This window comes from Parasteatoda tepidariorum, chromosome 2 (assembly GCF_043381705.1).
Source record: "Parasteatoda tepidariorum isolate YZ-2023 chromosome 2, CAS_Ptep_4.0, whole genome shotgun sequence".
NCBI lineage: Eukaryota > Metazoa > Arthropoda > Arachnida > Araneae > Theridiidae > Parasteatoda > Parasteatoda tepidariorum.
In genome coordinates, this window is record NC_092205.1 from 101247567 (window position 1) to 101265063 (window position 17497).

General features: G+C 31.5%; 2 protein-coding genes across 9 annotated transcripts in view; both read right to left on the reverse strand.

Annotated features, from left to right (window-relative positions):
- Positions 1 to 753: 753 nt before the first annotated feature.
- Positions 754 to 3438, reverse strand: LOC139424919 (jerky protein homolog-like). The gene is made up of 2 exons (XM_071177038.1): positions 3262 to 3438; positions 754 to 1368 (listed from the first exon to the last, which is right to left on the reverse strand). Exons 1-2 carry the CDS (start codon positions 3436 to 3438, stop codon positions 754 to 756), a joined length of 792 nt encoding a protein of 263 aa, XP_071033139.1.
- An 873-nt stretch (positions 3439 to 4311) lies between these two features.
- Positions 4312 to 17497, reverse strand: part of LOC107455733 (arylsulfatase B) — a 40275-nt gene continuing 27089 nt past the window's right edge. For 4 of the 8 annotated variants that reach the window (XM_043044851.2, XM_016073406.3, XM_071178001.1 and 1 more), the window contains 3 exons: positions 15745 to 16038; positions 11501 to 11844; positions 4312 to 5319 (listed from right to left, as the gene is read on the reverse strand). In XM_043044851.2, coding sequence (XP_042900785.1) covers positions 5191 to 5319; positions 11501 to 11844; positions 15745 to 16038 — 767 coding nt within the window. In that variant the 3' untranslated portion in view covers positions 4312 to 5190. The remainder of the gene's footprint in view (positions 5320 to 11500; positions 11845 to 15744; positions 16039 to 17497) is intronic. The other 4 variants (XM_071177999.1, XM_043044850.2, XM_071178003.1 and 1 more) reach the window with 1 other exon arrangement.

The window sequence follows — 17497 nt, forward strand, 5'->3', positions numbered from 1 at the left end:
CAGTTTATATAAATACTTCAAAAAAATTATATTTCGGTACTCGAAGCCAAAAGATGCAGTGCTGAATGATTCATTTGCAAGATTAACCCTGAAAGTAGATTAAACAGTGTGGCCACCCACCTTGAAAACCAGGAATTATCAGGACATTTTTCTATACTGGAAAAATCAGAAATTTGGATAGAAATCAGGGATTTTTAAAGAAAAGATGGAATTTTTTCTTTGAATTTTCTTAATTTTACTAATTTAAATTATTTACTAATTTTCTTGATTGAAATTATTTTACCATCTGTTATACCCACTTTTACACCGAATCTGAATATTTTTACAAAACTATAATAAAATTTTTTGCTGCATTTAAAATATTATAAACCCCTTTTTTCATACTATTTTAAAATCTTGTTCTCATAAAACAACTTAAGAGTACAGAAAATTTAATGAATGAAAGGGAAATTTTGAGGGGATGAAGCTTTGCGATGCTCTACTGCTCTGGGGAACCACATGAAAATACGCAATTAGTGAATGTTCCCCAAGTAAAGTTCAAGGATTATGGTCTATTAATAGAATATAGCGGAAAGGCCATTATAGTTTGTCTAGGTTAAGAACTCCTCCGGACACAAAGTCTAAGGTCGTCTGGTGCTACGGAAACAAGAATGGCGCATTTTAGGGAGGGTAGCTTCAATCTAAGATTCATATACAGTAGAATAATCCGGCACGTTCCCGGCTCGGTGATAATTTCTGTAGCTAGTACTAGCCTCAGCTGATTTTTTCTTCCGTTTCGGCATCTGAGTCACTTTCTTCAAGATTTTGAGTAGGCTGAGGGTTTACTACAATGTTGATAATGTCCTCATCGGTTAGTTCTTGTTCAACAGGCTCATTCTCGGCGATTGGAAGCCACTCCCCTACCTCATCTTCAGGCAGGTTTTTCAAAGGATTGTCAGCACTTCTAACGACATCCAAAACTTTGGTCAGAGGGTCTTCTTCCTTATCAGTCTGTAGAGTTAGGTCAGATGCAAGGTTTGCAGCTGGCCAAAGTTTTCTCCAGCATTTTTGGAGTGTTGTATTTTTTACTTGGTTCCAAGACAGTGCAATAGCATAGAGCACATCTTTTACTGTAAACTTTTTTTGAAAATCAGTCACGTCACAGTCGGCATTTAACAGGCCTTGAATACAAGACCTTCTATAAAAGCATTTAAAATTTTGAATAACCCCTTGGTCCATGGGTTGAATCAAAAATGTTACGTCAGGTGGGAGCAGAGTAGCAACAATATTTCCAGAAACTGACTCATCTACTGGCGGGTGGGCTTTGCAATTGTCCAAAAGAAGGATGATCCCGAAAACTTCCGAATAGCTCTCGAACGTTTTTATTTGCTTTAAAGACACACTTTTGGAGAAAACCAAAGTTTATACAATTTTCCGGAGCGATGCAGGACTAATGGACTTCTACTGTATATTGTTTTTAGTACCATCATCACAGGGAAAATTCTGTTAAGAGTTTGATAGCTTAAAACAGGGTGCGAACCTTTTTTTAAAGGTGCTTTTTTCATTACCATGTTGATTTTCGCTACGAATTATGCAGAAAGACACTGTCTACATTGTTCTATTCAGCGTTCTCACAATTATTTCAACCCCAANCGCTCGTTTACATTTCAAAATATCAAAGAAAATTTAATAATCCAAAGTAATTCTGATATTTAGCAATATTATGAGTTGGAAGTTGTTATATTCATTAAAGTTTTTATACAAAATGAAAATGTTTTGGAGTCGATATATTTTCCTTTTTTTTTGTTATTTTAGGATGTAAACATATTTTTCAAACTTTATTGAACAAGTATTGCATTGCTTTATATTTTTTGAAATGACTCATAATAATTTTAAAGAGTAAAACATTGTTTTAGTTCAATATTTTTACTTTAAAGTCATGTCATAAGGCCTTTTCAGCGCAATTTTTGCATTTTTCGCACTTTTTAAGGGCATTTTTTGGTTCATCAAAATCCGGGCTTTACTCATCAGTCTGTAGAGTTAGGTCAGATGCAGGGTTTGCAGCTGGCCAAAGTTTTCTCCAGCATTTTTGGAGTGTTGTATTTTTTACTTGGTTCCAAGACAGTGCAATAGCATAGACCGCATCTTTTACTGTAAACTTTTTTTGAAAATCAGTCACGTCACAGTCGGCATTTAACAGGCCTTGAATACAAGACCTTTTATAAAAGCATTTAAAATTTTGAATAACCCCTTGGTCCATGGGTTGAATCAAAAATGTTACGTCAGGTGGGAGCAGAGTAGCAACAATATTTCCAGAAACTGACTCATCTACTGGCGGGGCTTTGCAATTGTCCAAAAGAAGGATGATCCCGAAAACTTCCGAATAGCTCTCGAACGTTTTTATTTGTTTTAAAGACACACTTTTGGAGAAAACCAAAGTTTATACAATTTTCCGGAGCGATGCAGGACTAATGGACTTCTACTGTATATTGTTTTTAGTACCATCATCACAGGGAAAATTCTGTTAAGAGTTTGATAGCTTAAAACAGGGTGCGAACCTTTTTTTAAAGGTGCTTTTTTCATTACCATGTTGATTTTCGCTACGAATTATGCAGAAAGACACTGTCTACATTGTTCTATTCAGCGTTCTCACAATTATTTCAACCCCAATCTATTTCGGCACATCGTTAGTCCGGAGCGTGTGAGAACGCCATTCGATTTACATGATTAAAAAATTTTGACAATTGTAGAAAACAATGCCAAAAGTTTTTTTTCTCTTTCTACATGACGGTTAAAACCAGATAAAACCGTAAATTGTTAAAAACTCTCCAACCTTGCCTAATTGTGATAGTTTTTTGAAGTGCTTATTTTTTGTTGAATAATTTGGCTATCCACCCTGTTAAAAATATGTTAACGATCTCTAATTTATATACTCCTTTTTGACCAATATTCTAAGAACGTCGCAATCTGACTCCACTACACCCTTGTTCCTAATACACCGGAGCAGAGGTCGCCAAAGTGGTCTATATAGACCTCCAGGGGTCGAAGAAAAAACAGCTCTTAATACGCAAATCACACATACGTAATTTGTGTGGTTTGCGAATTAAGAACTGTTTTATGTAAAATTAGTGAATTTTTTTGTAATTGACTTAATATCAGTTTCTTTATAAAACAAAAATTAATAAACATATATTTATTTGGGTGAAGCAAGCTGGATTATAAGTCATATGCCTATGTGCGCTTGTCCAAATGTCACATGTGACGAGTATTGATGTTAAAAACGCAAATATCATATGCAGCTCCAGCTATCTTTGCAAACTGTGAACAGTGTTGAATATTTTTTTTAAAATTCCAATGAGCTGCATAATTGATCTTGCCGATGAGCAGACCCAGTGCGTTCTCAGGAGGTGGTATCCACTCTTTCAGGACCACCACAATGGGTGAGATACCGTTGGTCATGTTAATTTGAAAGTCTAGTTTCTGCCACACTAGATGGCAGCACTGAGACTATTTGGATGCTAAAGTGCACTAGGAATTTAATTTTGCCGGAAATGCCAAGAGCCAATAAGGCACTCCAGGGATCTTTTACATGTCGCATAATCATACGACATGGCTGCTGAGGATTTTCTGTATCCCGAAAATCCGGTGTCTGGCCGGGGATCGAACACAGTGTTGAATATTTGCAGTTTCATTATTAAAACTTTTACAGTTTTTGATAATTAGTTATTGTTTTGATAAAACCATTCGTTTAGTTTAGATATCAATAATTTTTAATTATCAATACATGTAAAAAAGAAGGTAAGCATTAATAATATGGATTAGTACAGCCCGAGACAAAATTGCAAGATGAGCTTGCTGAATTATTATCGGATCTTGAAGCAAAGACGCTTTTTAAAAATTTAACAATAAGCAAATTTTGGACAAATATAAATATTATGCAAAAATATGTGAAACTTTACGAAATAGCTCAGCCATTTATGCTAGCATTTCCAAGTTCCTATATGGTTTCAGTCACGTAAATTCAATCTTAACTAAGTACGGAAATAAATTAAATGTGGAGTTTTGAGGGGATTTAAGATTAAAATTGACCAATTTTGAACCCAATATAGCGAACCTTGCAAAAAAATACCAGACACACCCATCTCATTGATTAAGAAGCAATAAATCTGTAGTGACTTTACTTATTATTTCTACTTACTTATAATTACTTATTATTTAATAAATATTAAGGTATTTAAATTTCAACATTAATATATTTTTCATAAAACTATTGTTACACAATGTACTATTACTTTAATAAATGTTTAAAATCATAAAATAAATGTGCAAACACAGTATCTAATAGTTTTATTTTAATTAACAGAAAATTACATTTATGGGGGTCGATGAAGATTTCGAAAAATTATATAGGGGTCGATGATCAAAAAAGTTTGACGACCCATGCACTGGTATAGCAGTTGAGCTATCTTGTTCCTAATACACAGGAGTGTTATAATTATAATTATCGATTATATATTGCTAATAAGCATTAAGAGTGAAGTCAGCATTTAAAAAATGATTTCTTGAATAAAGAAAATGCTTTTGTCTTTCTTTGTGAACTCAGTAATAAAAAAATAAAAAATTAAAAGAAAAAAATTCAATTAAAGTAATCTTAAAATATTTTTTCTATTGCAACCTTTAACTAAATTAAGTACTTAAGTTTAACAAAGCTATTCAGGTTGGGTCTTTATTGGCATTTAAGGATTAGTTAAATACTAATTATAAATAGTTGCATTAGTGAGTTTATTATTTGAGTTCAAACACAAAACAACAGTTAATATATAAGAAAGAAGTTTTTTTTTTCCTTCCTTCTGTATTAACATTTAAATATACCCTTTATTTTAGATTTGACCAGGCTTTTACTGCTTTTGATCATCCCTATAGCATGTTTTAATCAATAAACTAATAAGAACATTTAACGTCTTGCAATTCATTTTTGTGTGTCTTTACTAGCTAAGATTTATTATGAGATTAAGTTCTGGTAATTTTCTTGGCCCTTTTAAATTAACCTCTTTGAAATATTTTATGTGATTTTCCTGTATGATAAGAATGTGCTGGAAAGGGTTTTAGACCATTATGTTAAATAGAGAGACACTTTTTAATAGAAAAAATATTATTTACAAGGGAGAGCAATTTATACAATAACTAAGAATAAAATTCTATAGTGATCCTTCAATCCATCCAATGGGTCCACTGGTAACTATGGTATTTTGGATTACTCATTGGATCCATCGGTTTATTACCAGGTGGTACAGCAGTTGAGTTATACTCTGATAATCTTTTCAATAGAGCAGTCAGAATCTAAAAGAAGATAATATATTATAAACTGTCATTCAATGGCTATCACTTATAAGAAAATAGGACTTTTTAAAATAAATATACACATTATGTTCGCACTTTACGTTAACAGTTTCCATGATTCACAGAGTCTTATAGTCATAAAGATATGCTAAACTGGGCTTTTCCAGGTCTTATTTAAGGATTCTGAAAGGGAATGGGTAGCAAGATTTTCTCTAACGAAAGGGAAAATTTAAAATTTTTAACTTGTTTAAAAACACACAGAGTGCAGGGAATGTTTGGGATTTTCTTAGCCAGGGCCAAATTTTTCAACAAAAAATAAGTACTCAAAGAATATTTGTAAACACTTTGAAAAATATCATAATTAGACAGGGTTGGCAAGTTTTGACAATTGATGGTTTTATCCGGTTTTATTTACAGTGACGAAAAAGATGGCGCGTCACAAATGATGAAATTAACAAGAGAAATAAAATTTTCTATCGCTAATAGAGAAAAAGAAATTGACAATGCTTAGTGAGTCCCCGTAATCAGCAAAAATTCGAGAGATTTTTCGATTCTATTACAGAGGGTGGAAAATGAAGTCTGAAAATATGGCAAAAGGTTGCAAAAATACTTACCACTGAATACAGCTTGGTATACGCAAGTGTGAACCCGCAAGTATTTCATAAAACATGTAAAAAAATGGTGCTTTCATACACTACATACCGGAGGTACGCCAGAATAAATTGGGGTTGTATTAATTGTGAAAACGTAGAATAGGACAATGTGTTTTTGCATAATTTGTAATGAAAATCAACATGGTTAAAAAAAAAATCATATTTCGGATAAGGGAAAGTTAAGCACTTTTTAAAAACACCCATGGAAAAAAGCACCTGTAAGGGCTTTTAAAAACGAAAATAGGAATAGTATGAAGGGCATCAAAAAGAAGATTATCTAATTCCTAAAAAAAGTTTTATCATGAAGAAATCACAAAAATTCAAGAAAAATACAAAAAATATAAATAGGAACGTACAAGAATATATTAATCGTGAAGGCAGAACAGATTCCAACAAATTATATAAATATCTTAATAGTATATCTTATTTGCCAGTTTACAAAGTATGGAACGAAAGTGTAAATAGAAGGTAATGAGATACATTTTTAAGTGGCTTTCAAACTAACATGAAGAATCACGCTTAATTCGTCTGTCCGGAAAACTGTAAAATTACAAATCAAATTCTTTTCTTTGGCACTCTTCACACAATTGTATTGTTATATTTTGCTTTGGCTAAATTAATACAATATTAGAAAGAACTATTTTTCCAGATATAATCAAGCGGTTGATTTGGTTCATTTTTTCTTCGTTTTCTAAAATGTTTTTTTTTATTTCCTTCCTTGCTTTTTTTTATACTTTTAATAATATAATGAAAATTTATATAAAATTGAAAAAAAAAATCAGAAGAAAAACAACAAACAAATGTCATGTTGTCCCTAGTTTACATGATTATAACCACAAAAAAGTGTTTTTTATATTGTATTAATATAGACAAAGCAAATTATATCAACACACAAGGAGCACCAAATAAAAAAAAAGAAACAGATTAAAAAATAAAAGATATCAAGCAAAAAATGCTAGAAAAATACAAAATAAAGCACAAATAGCAACACATAAAGAAAGGAATGAGAACAGGCGTCCATATATTTAGTGATGTATGTCAAAAATAATTTTAAAATATTTTCAAAACAAAGTGGCCACAGTTTGAAAGATGAAGCGTTAATAGAGGATAGAGAAATATACATATTTTTTTTAGATGAGTTCTTAGTTAAGTACAGAAGCGTGCGTAACTTTAGAAAATGTAAACACTTTAAAAAAAAAAAGCTTTTTCTCATAAAAATTCGTGATTCATTATGGTATCATGAGATGGCCACCAATAAACTGTCCTCCTGATTTGAAGAATATATTTGTTGTCATCTTTTTATAGATGAACTTCCTAAAAACATGCAACTTCCAAGGTTTAAAATTTTTAAGGTTTAAAAAAAGTTGTGGATGTTAAGGCATTTCTTTAGAAGCATTTTTCAAAGTATGGTAAATATTAATAAGGTTCATTTCTAAATGACTTTCTTACTTTTAAGAAACAAGCGCAAAGTAAAGTAAATTTCAGAATATAATAAAATATGTATAATAATTCCATATCTATTAAAATAATAATAAAAAACAATTAGGCATATATATTTGTCAAAAAAACTAAAAGTCAGGTGGCAACTGGCAGGCAGTTTTTTAATCCTTATTTATTTTTTATTTTATTTTATCATCGTCGTAGAACAACCAACCCAATTTTTTGAGTTTACGAATACTAATGTACAACTCCGTAGCCTTTTCAATTTGAATCCAATCTAGAAGAAAAGGAAACTCCAGGGGAGAAATTTGCTTTTGTGGAGGACTTTTCAATGGAACTAACCCGCATTTGCAGAAACTACAAAAACCTCCCATGGATAGCCTGACAGCAACGGGACTCAAACCCATGATTCGTTTACCACTGATGATATTTCACATCAGCACAGTGGTCAGTGCGGAATTCGTTGCCATCCCTGGGATTCGAACCTGAGTCGCATCATTGGAGGGGGGGGGGAGCCTTCTATCCCCTGAGTCACCGTGGCTCAATCGCTGTTTATTATATTTTTATTGCTATTTATTATACATCACCATTAATTTTGCAAATATACAGCACATTTTTTTCATGAACATACAAAGGTGCCTTTTACAAAGACATGGTTTGTGGGATGATTCAACATGTTGCCTTCCCAAATCACCCAAATTTTAATTTTTTGAAGCATAACTGACAACAAGATAGGGAAAAATACAGCAGATTTTATGAAATAACATAAATTTAATGATAATTGTTGCAAAATATACTAAATATTTTACACATAAGGGATTTTCAAAGTCATCAAAATAGAAAAAAAAAACTGCAATATTTTTCAGTTTTGATTTAATATTAAATGATCTTGAAATGTTATGTATTGAGTTTTTTCATAATTTTGAATAGTAATAGGAATTTAAATCAAAGATAGTTAACTGAATTTTGTAAATGAGGCCCGCTTTATTATGTATTAGTGACATTTATTTAAATATTCAAGCAAGCAATAATCTGCACAAAAATTCTATTTCAATAGGGATTTCTTGTGGAAGCTTACTCAGTTTTAGGGAATTTTCAAAAATGTATAAAAACCAGGAGAAACTGGCAAAATCCAGTTGAGTTGGCACTATGCTAAAGGCTGATATTTGGGACATTGCAGAGCCAGTAGCAATATTACTGCTTGATACTTTTATATGAAAGTATTCAAAGACTGTTTACTTCATCTTGTCCAAGTCAAACAATTAAAAAAAAAATTCAGGGTATTTGCTAAATTTCAGATTTTCAAATCCATGACTTTTCATGACTAATTCCAAGAATTTTTCATGACTTACCGAAGTTACTATTTAAAAACACAACAATAAATTTAATAATTCTCCTTCATCCGCTCAAGCATGCAGCATCAGCCTTTAACCACTGGATATCATTGCTGGCCACTCTCAAAGCCCCATGACAAAATCGCAGGCAATTGTCGCAGAACGCAATTGAGTACTTGCAGAAGATTAGAGCAAAATGATTTTTCTTTTGGGAAGTTAAAAATTTTGGTTTTCTTTTCCGCAGAATTTTAAAGATTTTTTTTTCTGCGGAATTATACTCTAAAGATACTTTCCTTTATCATTGGTAAAGAAAGAAATGCTCATGATTTTTATGCTCGCATTCGGGGGGGAAAAAAGTTCGCCAATTATTGCTTTGCTCCAGCTAGAATTTTAAATTGATAAAATAAACATAAAGTAATAAATAAATAAGTAAATTCAAAAATCAGGGAAGTTTAAAATTTAATTCCCACAAGAAATGATGATTTTTCTTTCATTTTTTGAAAGAACACCATAATTTTTAAAGAGCATGATAAAAACATTTTATATTTTAATAAAATATGACTGTGAGTGGGGATTTTGTTATAAATTTAGATACTCGGAACACCATGAAATTTAGAGGGAGGAGCGGGAGGGGGTAAATGCCATTTTAAAAATTAGATTTTTCGGTGACCTAAATCCATGACTTTTCCTTATTTTTTAAAAAATACAGTTAATTCACTATAACTCGAATATTACTATAACTCGATTTTTTTATGAGGTCCCGACCCTTTTATCTTTTATTTCTTGTTAATTATTCTCGATTACTCAAATTTTACTCCCTTTAACTCCATTTTTTTTAAAAAGATTACTGAATCTTTTAAAGCAAGAAAAAAAACCTAGGAGCTGATATATTGCCCCTTCCTCTGCAACACACACAATAGACTCATCTGGTCAGGACAAGTTTAGTCAGAGTGAGAGAAAGGGATTATGTGGGGAATGATAAATTTGTTTTCTGATCAGAACAAGTTTTCAGTGTGAGATAAAGGGATAACACCTGTGGGGAATGAGTAAACTTTTTTCTGGTCTGAACAAGCTTTATGCTTATGATTTGCTGTTAGAGATTGTGTGGAAGAAGTGTTTACCTCTAAAGAAGTCGAAGCGAAAATTAAAAATTCTCAACTTGGAAGATAAAATTAATCTTATTAATGATGTAGATAGAAATCCAAACATGAAGAAGGAAGATATAGCGTTGAAGTATGGAATTCTCCTGAATACCCTTTCTACGATATTAAAAGAAAGAGAAAATATCCTTAAACGATATGAATCTACGAATCCGCTGTCTAAAAGAATGAATATGTGTGCCTTTCCCCAGGTGGAATCAGCTCTTCTGAAATGGCTTCAGCAGTACAGAAATCGAGAAAATGCCATTCCCATAAGTGGTGCTTTGCTACGTGAGAAAGCGATAGATTTTGCTAAACTGTTAAAAATAGACAATTTTCACGCTAGTACTGGGTGGCTAGAAAAATTCAAGAGCAGACACAATATTGTCTTTCGCACTCTTCATGGAGAAGCTAAAGCTGTCCCTCTTGAAGTATGTGAACAGTGGTTAAATGAAACGTTACCAAATTTACTTCAAGGATACAGTGAAAATGATGTTTTCAATATTGATGAAATGGGTTTATTTTTTAAATGTCTTCCAAATAAGACTATGATGTTTAAGGATGAAAACCGCTCAGGGGGTAAAATGAGCAAGGAACGTTTGACTGTCCTAGTTGGAGGAAATGCGCCTGGGACAGAGAAATTGCCCTTACTTGTTATCGGAAAATACAAACATCCCCGAAGTTTCAAAAATATAAAAACATATCCTTCGGATTACAAGTCTAACAAAAAGCCTTGGATGACATCAGTTGTATTTGAAGACTATGTAAGATTCTTTCAAAGTTGATGTACTTGAAGCCATGAGTCTACTTTCCAGTGATTGGAATAATGATGTAAGCGAAATGACAATAAGAAACTGTTTCCGGAAGTGTGGTTTTTTTAAAGAAACACAGAGTGAACCTGTGATAGAAGAGCTTCAAGATGAGGAAGTAATTGAGAAATCCGATTTCATAAACTTCGATGAAAACATTGCTGTTTGTGGTGATATTCCCGATGAAGAATTTATGCAGATCACAGAAGAAAATGACGAAAGTGCTGCTGAGGAAGAAGGTTAAAAAACAATAGTCCCAAACATACTTGAAGCGCGTGCATCTCTCGAAGTTCTTCAAAAGTTTCTAGAGAGTCGAGAAGGAATTGATAATTCTATGTTTGTGCACCAGTAGAAAATTGAAGATTTACTGTTTCTAGAGACTCAAAAGGGATTACTTCAATGTAAAGTGACGGATTACTTCAAAAAAACGTAAAATGTAGTACAAATAATAAAGTAAGTTATTATATTATACTTTACAGTTTTTCCTAAAATATTGTAAGCATTTAGAAGATTTGTAATCAATAAGCATTAATTAAATAATCCCACAATATTTTGAAAGTCCAAAATCGAAACTAACAGTAAGTCGAACTTCCAATCTCTTGAAGTTTTTTGTCAGTCCTATCAGATTCAAGTTATCACAAATTGACTGTAGTTAAAAACATGACATTTCATGAGAAATTTTGTTCAATACCGAAATTCATGACTTTCCATGATTCAGGAGTGCAGATACCCTGCACTTAACCTTCACTGTCAGAGTCAAACAATTAAAAAAAAATAAGTTAGAAGATTTGTTAAGAACATGTTACCTCAGGTTTTACAGCTGCCAGGTTATAATATTCACAGGGATCGTCTTCAATATTAAATAAGCAGGGTCTTACAGTAGGTTGACAATTAGTGGATGCATTGGCTGGTTTTGGACCACAGATGACCTCAGATACATTCTTTCTTCCAGATGGCCCATACCATCCATTCCAGTTGCCATCGTACATTTTACCTTGGATAATTTTATATTGGCCAACTCGTAGTGCAGAGTTTTGGTGTATAGGATCTATGTTCAACAAAACTTCAGAACGGGGTGAGGGTTTATTACCACGCAGTGTATCCCACATGTCATATCCATCCAATGGACCTAGAAGGGACACATCGCCACCTGTAATCAATATAAAGAATTATGATTAAATAAAATTAATTTGGAAAACTTATGACTTTTTTACTCTTGAAAAGTCAAGGGATTTTCCGATGACTTTAAGCGTGTTTTCGTATATCTGCAGATTAGGGACGAGCGATAGTTTCTGAGTTGCGGGTTGGTGAGCAGCACCTTTTAAAATTTTTGGATTCAGTAGCAATTTTTGCATTTCAGAAAAGGTATAAATTGTACAATAAAAACTTATGGAAATAAATAAAATACAACTGTTCTAATTTTATATAACTGGGCAATTCCACGGAACTGCCAACTTTTAAGTGAAAATTTTTTTTTTATGAATTGCATATTTTAATTTTAAAAATATGTTCAAAAATAGCCAAAGTCTACATATTGCCGTTTCATTTTTGATAATTTCAAATTTTTTGAATCTGGCAGCATTCTAAAGTAATCACATGGCTGACAAGTGAATTGTTCACATTTGTGCTCAAATTGTTTTCTTGAAAAAAACTTTTAAAACAAAAGAAATGTATCTTTCTTTTGCAATATTTTGATAAAAATATGCATATAGAACAAAATGTAAACATTTTAAGTTTATAATATAAAATAAAAGTAACTTCTTTTGCGTCATTCCGTCACATGTCTTAATAATGCATAAATTTCCTGAGAACGAAGATAAGATGTGACATTGGCAAGTTAGATATAAAACCTCTTCAGAGACAACCTAATTTTCAAACTGTTGAAATTTTTACTAATTCTTACATAAATATTAATCCTGTTTATCTGTTACATTCTGTTTATCATTTACATATTAATAAAACATTTTTTAAATGAAGGCTTTCTTCTACTAAACTTTTTGTCATTCCGTCACGGTCATTCCGTCACAGCAAATAGATGTTAATAACTGCTAGCCAACCTGAAGTTAATTTTCCAAATTCGTATTTTACATTGATTACACATTATACTAAAAGTATAAAATAGTTCAGAAAAATAATAGCTGCAAAATTTGCAGAAACTACCAGTTCTAAGCAGCATGCCGAAAGCTTGGTTGCCAAAATGTCATTCCGTCACGCAAATAAGAAGTTCGTAAAATTAAAAGTAAAAAAGGTAGAAAATCCTGTTTTTTTAGTTTATGAAGCGCATTATGCCAATAATAATGATATGCATGAGAGAAAAAAAATTTCATTTGAAATTAGATACATAGAAAGTTCAATTAATTGTTATTTTGCAAGTCAAAATGTCATTCCGTCACATATGGAATTGCCCAACTGTTTTATAGCAATGTTTTACTTTTGTAGACTGTACAGGCAACAGATCACCAAGTATCACTAGTGAGTGAGTGGTTGACAAGACCTGCCTTCAGAAGAGGATCAAAATTGTGATGGCATGTCTTTGGATCATCTTCAATGATGTTTCTAAGACTGTTGCTGGTACAGCTCTAAAGCGAAGTAAATAAAGCACTACCAGAATATTGATGGTTAGCTTTGGTATTTTGCTTGAAGCAGTAACAGATTAAACTTCCTTTAACAAATTAAAATACATAAAAACTTAAAATTAAACAAATTTTAAAATTAGTAAAAAATATAATTAATAAAAAACTGCAAAATTAATAAAAAGGGCATTTTAGTTGCGAGTGCTGTTTTCCCATCTATTTCCCCAGCAACACCAATGTTCAAAATGAATTTTTCTGACTCTCTTTGCAAGCCAAAATAAATAAATAATTAAAAAAAATTGTCACAGCTGCCCCCAAACCGCTAGTTGCCTACCCCTTATACAGATGATTTGACTGGCCTTGTAGGATTCTTGCAACTCTTTAAATCCAAATTAATTCTCAGTTGAATGGGGGGAAAAACACTCCTTTATTTTACATATTTTTTTAGTTCAAACTTAATGCTAACTACATTTAGATTTTTTTTTTAATTCATCATGAATCTAAAAGCCTTTTCAGGTTCCAAAAAAAGCAGGAAAACAATTTCAGAACATGACATTAAACTATCCTGACAAACAAAAATTGAAGCAACAAAGGATTATTTTTAAGACTCAGATAGGGTCAAATTTGTTTATATAATAAAATATTTTTTTAAAAATTATATATATGACTCTCTTTCTCGCAACATAATATAAAATATAATTTTGGTATTCAAATAGGTTGATATATTTCAAAAACAACTATAAAATGAAATAGACTTTGCCACTTATTTCAGGTACAATAGTTAATTTATTTAGTAATCTAAACTCCAAAAACAACATTACATAACCATAAATCTAAAAAAATTTTATAGAAATATTTCTAGGTAAAATTAGCTTTCTTAAAAGGCGAACAGAATTTTAACGCATTTGAATTGCTGCTGCAGAACTCGCTACAAGTTTTCAAGCTATCTTAAAAACATTTATGTGTCAACAGAAAAATCTAGGAAATGAGGAAATAAAACACATGTTAAAGATTTCCTTGAATCAATATTTGTAACAAGACATACTACATATTTTTTTGTTTGCTTATAAAAATGGTTTCTTTCCATTTTTCATGTCTGTCAATAGAATTACTGCCAACGCATGATTAAACAATAGTGTGCATAATACCATTATAATTTAGGCATGTTAATAAAAAATATGTCACAGCACCATTAAAAAATAAAGCATCCCAATTTCTTTTGACCACTAAACTTTTTTTGTTGTCCGACCAGGGTCATCCATATCGAATTTCACGAAATTCAAAATTAGTTAATAATGTTATTTTCCCACCAGAGAATTACTTGAAAGTTAGAATAGTTTTGATTCAACAATTCAGGAAAAATAAATATTAATCCAGGAAGAATATATATGCCTGAATAGTGAATCCCTTCAGAACATTTGAGGAAAGCCCCAAGTTTAACATTTCAAAAATTTGTAGTTTATGAATTGTTAATTAAGCCTCCATTTTAAATCGAACCCGGTATATAAAATCGCTTAGTACTTTTTTAGATAATTGAGACTTGAAAATGAGAATTAGAAGTTATTGTTTCAATTTTACAACTAAGCAAAATTAAAAACCTTGACCAAGAAAGGATTGGTTTAGTATTTGATATTTTAAACTAAACTTTTTTTAACCAAATTTAAAATGACCCAGGAAAAAATATTTGGTTCAACCCAGAAGAAAGGAATAGTAAAAACAATTTTTAATGACAAAATACAAAATATTAAACAATACAAAACATTATTATAACAATACAAAAAAAATATTAAAACAATTCTAGTTACATTAATAGCATTAATTTCCAAGCTATTTAATTTTTTTAATGACATCTTTATTTTATTATGTCTGATATCAAAAACAAAATATGGCCAATTTTTAAAAAATACACTGATAAAAAAATGCTAGCCAGTTTAGAAAAATTTTAAAGTAACATTTTTAAAACAAAACAGTCATATTAGTGATCAGAATTAAACCCATAAACAATAATAATTATATCTGCATGAAATTATTAACAATGTATAACACAATAACAATGTATGTATCTTTTTAAAACTGAATAAGAAGCGAGCCAAAAATAATATAAGCACACATAATTGATTTAGATATCAATAAGTGTATTTATTTAAGTAAGAAAATTGGGATAACATAAATTCAAATGCTTATCAATTAATACAATAGAGATTCTAAAGGTTTTTTAAAATTTTTACAGAACTAATATAAATAATAAGAAAACAATTTTTTTTTTTAAGAAATAAATGAAGAAAAAAAAAACTTTTCAACTTTCTTGTACTGTATGTTAAGTTTCATTTGTTTAAATTTAAACTGTTCTCTTAATTCATTTATTTATTGCCTCATTTCTTCCAAAAACATTTTTTTGCAGATTTTTCAGAGGAGAAATAAGTTAATTTACAGAAGAAATCTGAACTTTTATTATAATGTATAAAGAATGAACTCACTACCTGCAGCTCGATAAAGTGTGGGCAACCAATCAGTGACGTGCATTAAATCCTTAGATATTCTCCTGATCTTCAGCAGTGAACTCCATATAAAAGAAATTCCTCTTACTCCCCCTTCCCATAGAGTTGCTTTCACACCACGCAGGGGCCAGTTAGAGGCTGCATTGTTATTGAATCCAGCTGCAGGACCTCCATTGTCTGTAGTGAAGAGTATCACACTATTGTCCAACATATTTTGGGAATTCAGAGTTGAGACTATTTTTCCCACTGAATCATCCATGGCTGATACCATTGCTAGTAAAGAAAAAAAACTGCATCTAATTAATGTGCACACTTCGAAAATGTAACTCTGAGTCCAAGAGCAAACAGTGATGTAGTTTTAATGTATGTTAGAGGGGAGTTATTGGTTACCTCCTTCTGATATATATGTTACCGGCAAAGTATGAAATATGGCATTGTATAGAATGCCTAAAATTAGCCGGCAAAGTATGAAATGATTTATATTTCCCACATTGCCAGGGTATTCTATAGAATGCCAAATGAGAAACTGGCAAAGTATAAAATACATCTCCGATTCGTCAAAATGCCATTCAAAAATGACAAATTCAAAACGTCATGTGATTTGATATTAATTTATTCGTGGATATAATTACATTTATTCGATATTTTAATACTTACTGATGACAGATTACATTTATTCGATATTTTAATACTTACTGACGATAGATTAGAAGAAACATCAGTGTTTGGAGTATCGGGCAAATATATACCAGGCAATGGCACTCGTTCTTAAAAAAATATCAGTGTAGGGTATACCGGGCAGTGGCACTGAACCTTAAAAAAACATCAGTGTAGGGTATACCGAGCAATGGCACTTGACCTTAAAAAAACATTAGTGTAGGGTATACCGAGCAATGGCACTTGACCTTAAAAAAACATCAGCGAAGGATATACTGGGCAAATGTATACCGGGCAGTGGCACTAGACCTAGTATATATTTCGGACATTTACCAAAGGTCTAGTCATAGTAGACCTAGTTAAGAGCCATTACCCGGTATATCCTACACTGATGTTTCTTTTAAGGTCAAGTGCCATTGCCGGTATACCCTACACTGATGTTTTTTAGGGTCAAGTACCATTGCTCAGTATACCCTACACTGATGTTTTTTTAAGGTCAGGTGCCATTGTCCGGTATACATTTGCCCGATACTCCAAACACTGATGATTCTTCTAATCTATCGTCAGTAAGTATTAAAATATCAAATAAATGTAATTATATCCACGAATAAATTAATATCAAATCGGATGTAATAAATATTTCGGACATTCACCAAAGCGACTATGTGATTGTCAACATTCACCAGAGAAAGTCCACAACCAACGATTTTGGTCATTCACAGTAACATGCACATTATTTACATAATAAGCTCATCAGTATGTTTATTTTATACTTTGCCCAAATAGCATTTGGCATTTTATAAAATGCCTAGGCATTTTATACAATGCCTAGGGAAAGTATGTAATATTTCTCACATTTCATACTTTGCCTAAAAACATCCGGCATTCTATACAATGCAAGCGTTTCATACTTTGCCAGTAACATATATATATGTATATAATATATATAATAACAGGGCTACATCCCTGTTATCATTGTTGTATTCAACTTTAATAATCAGGGATGAGAGTAGTCAGAAAGTAAAAAAGAGGAAATCCAAGAATGAAAGAATATATATATATATATATATATATA

Excerpts from the sequence above, each read along its gene's own strand:
- LOC139424919 (XM_071177038.1), bottom strand. The coding sequence starts at position 3,438 with ATGACCAACGGTATCTCACCCATTGTGGTGGTCCTGAAAGAGTGGATA. Across the intron at positions 1,369-3,261 it reads GAGCTGCATATGATATTTGC|CAAATAAAAACGTTCGAGAG; the intron begins GTTTTTAACATC and ends GTGTCTTTAAAG.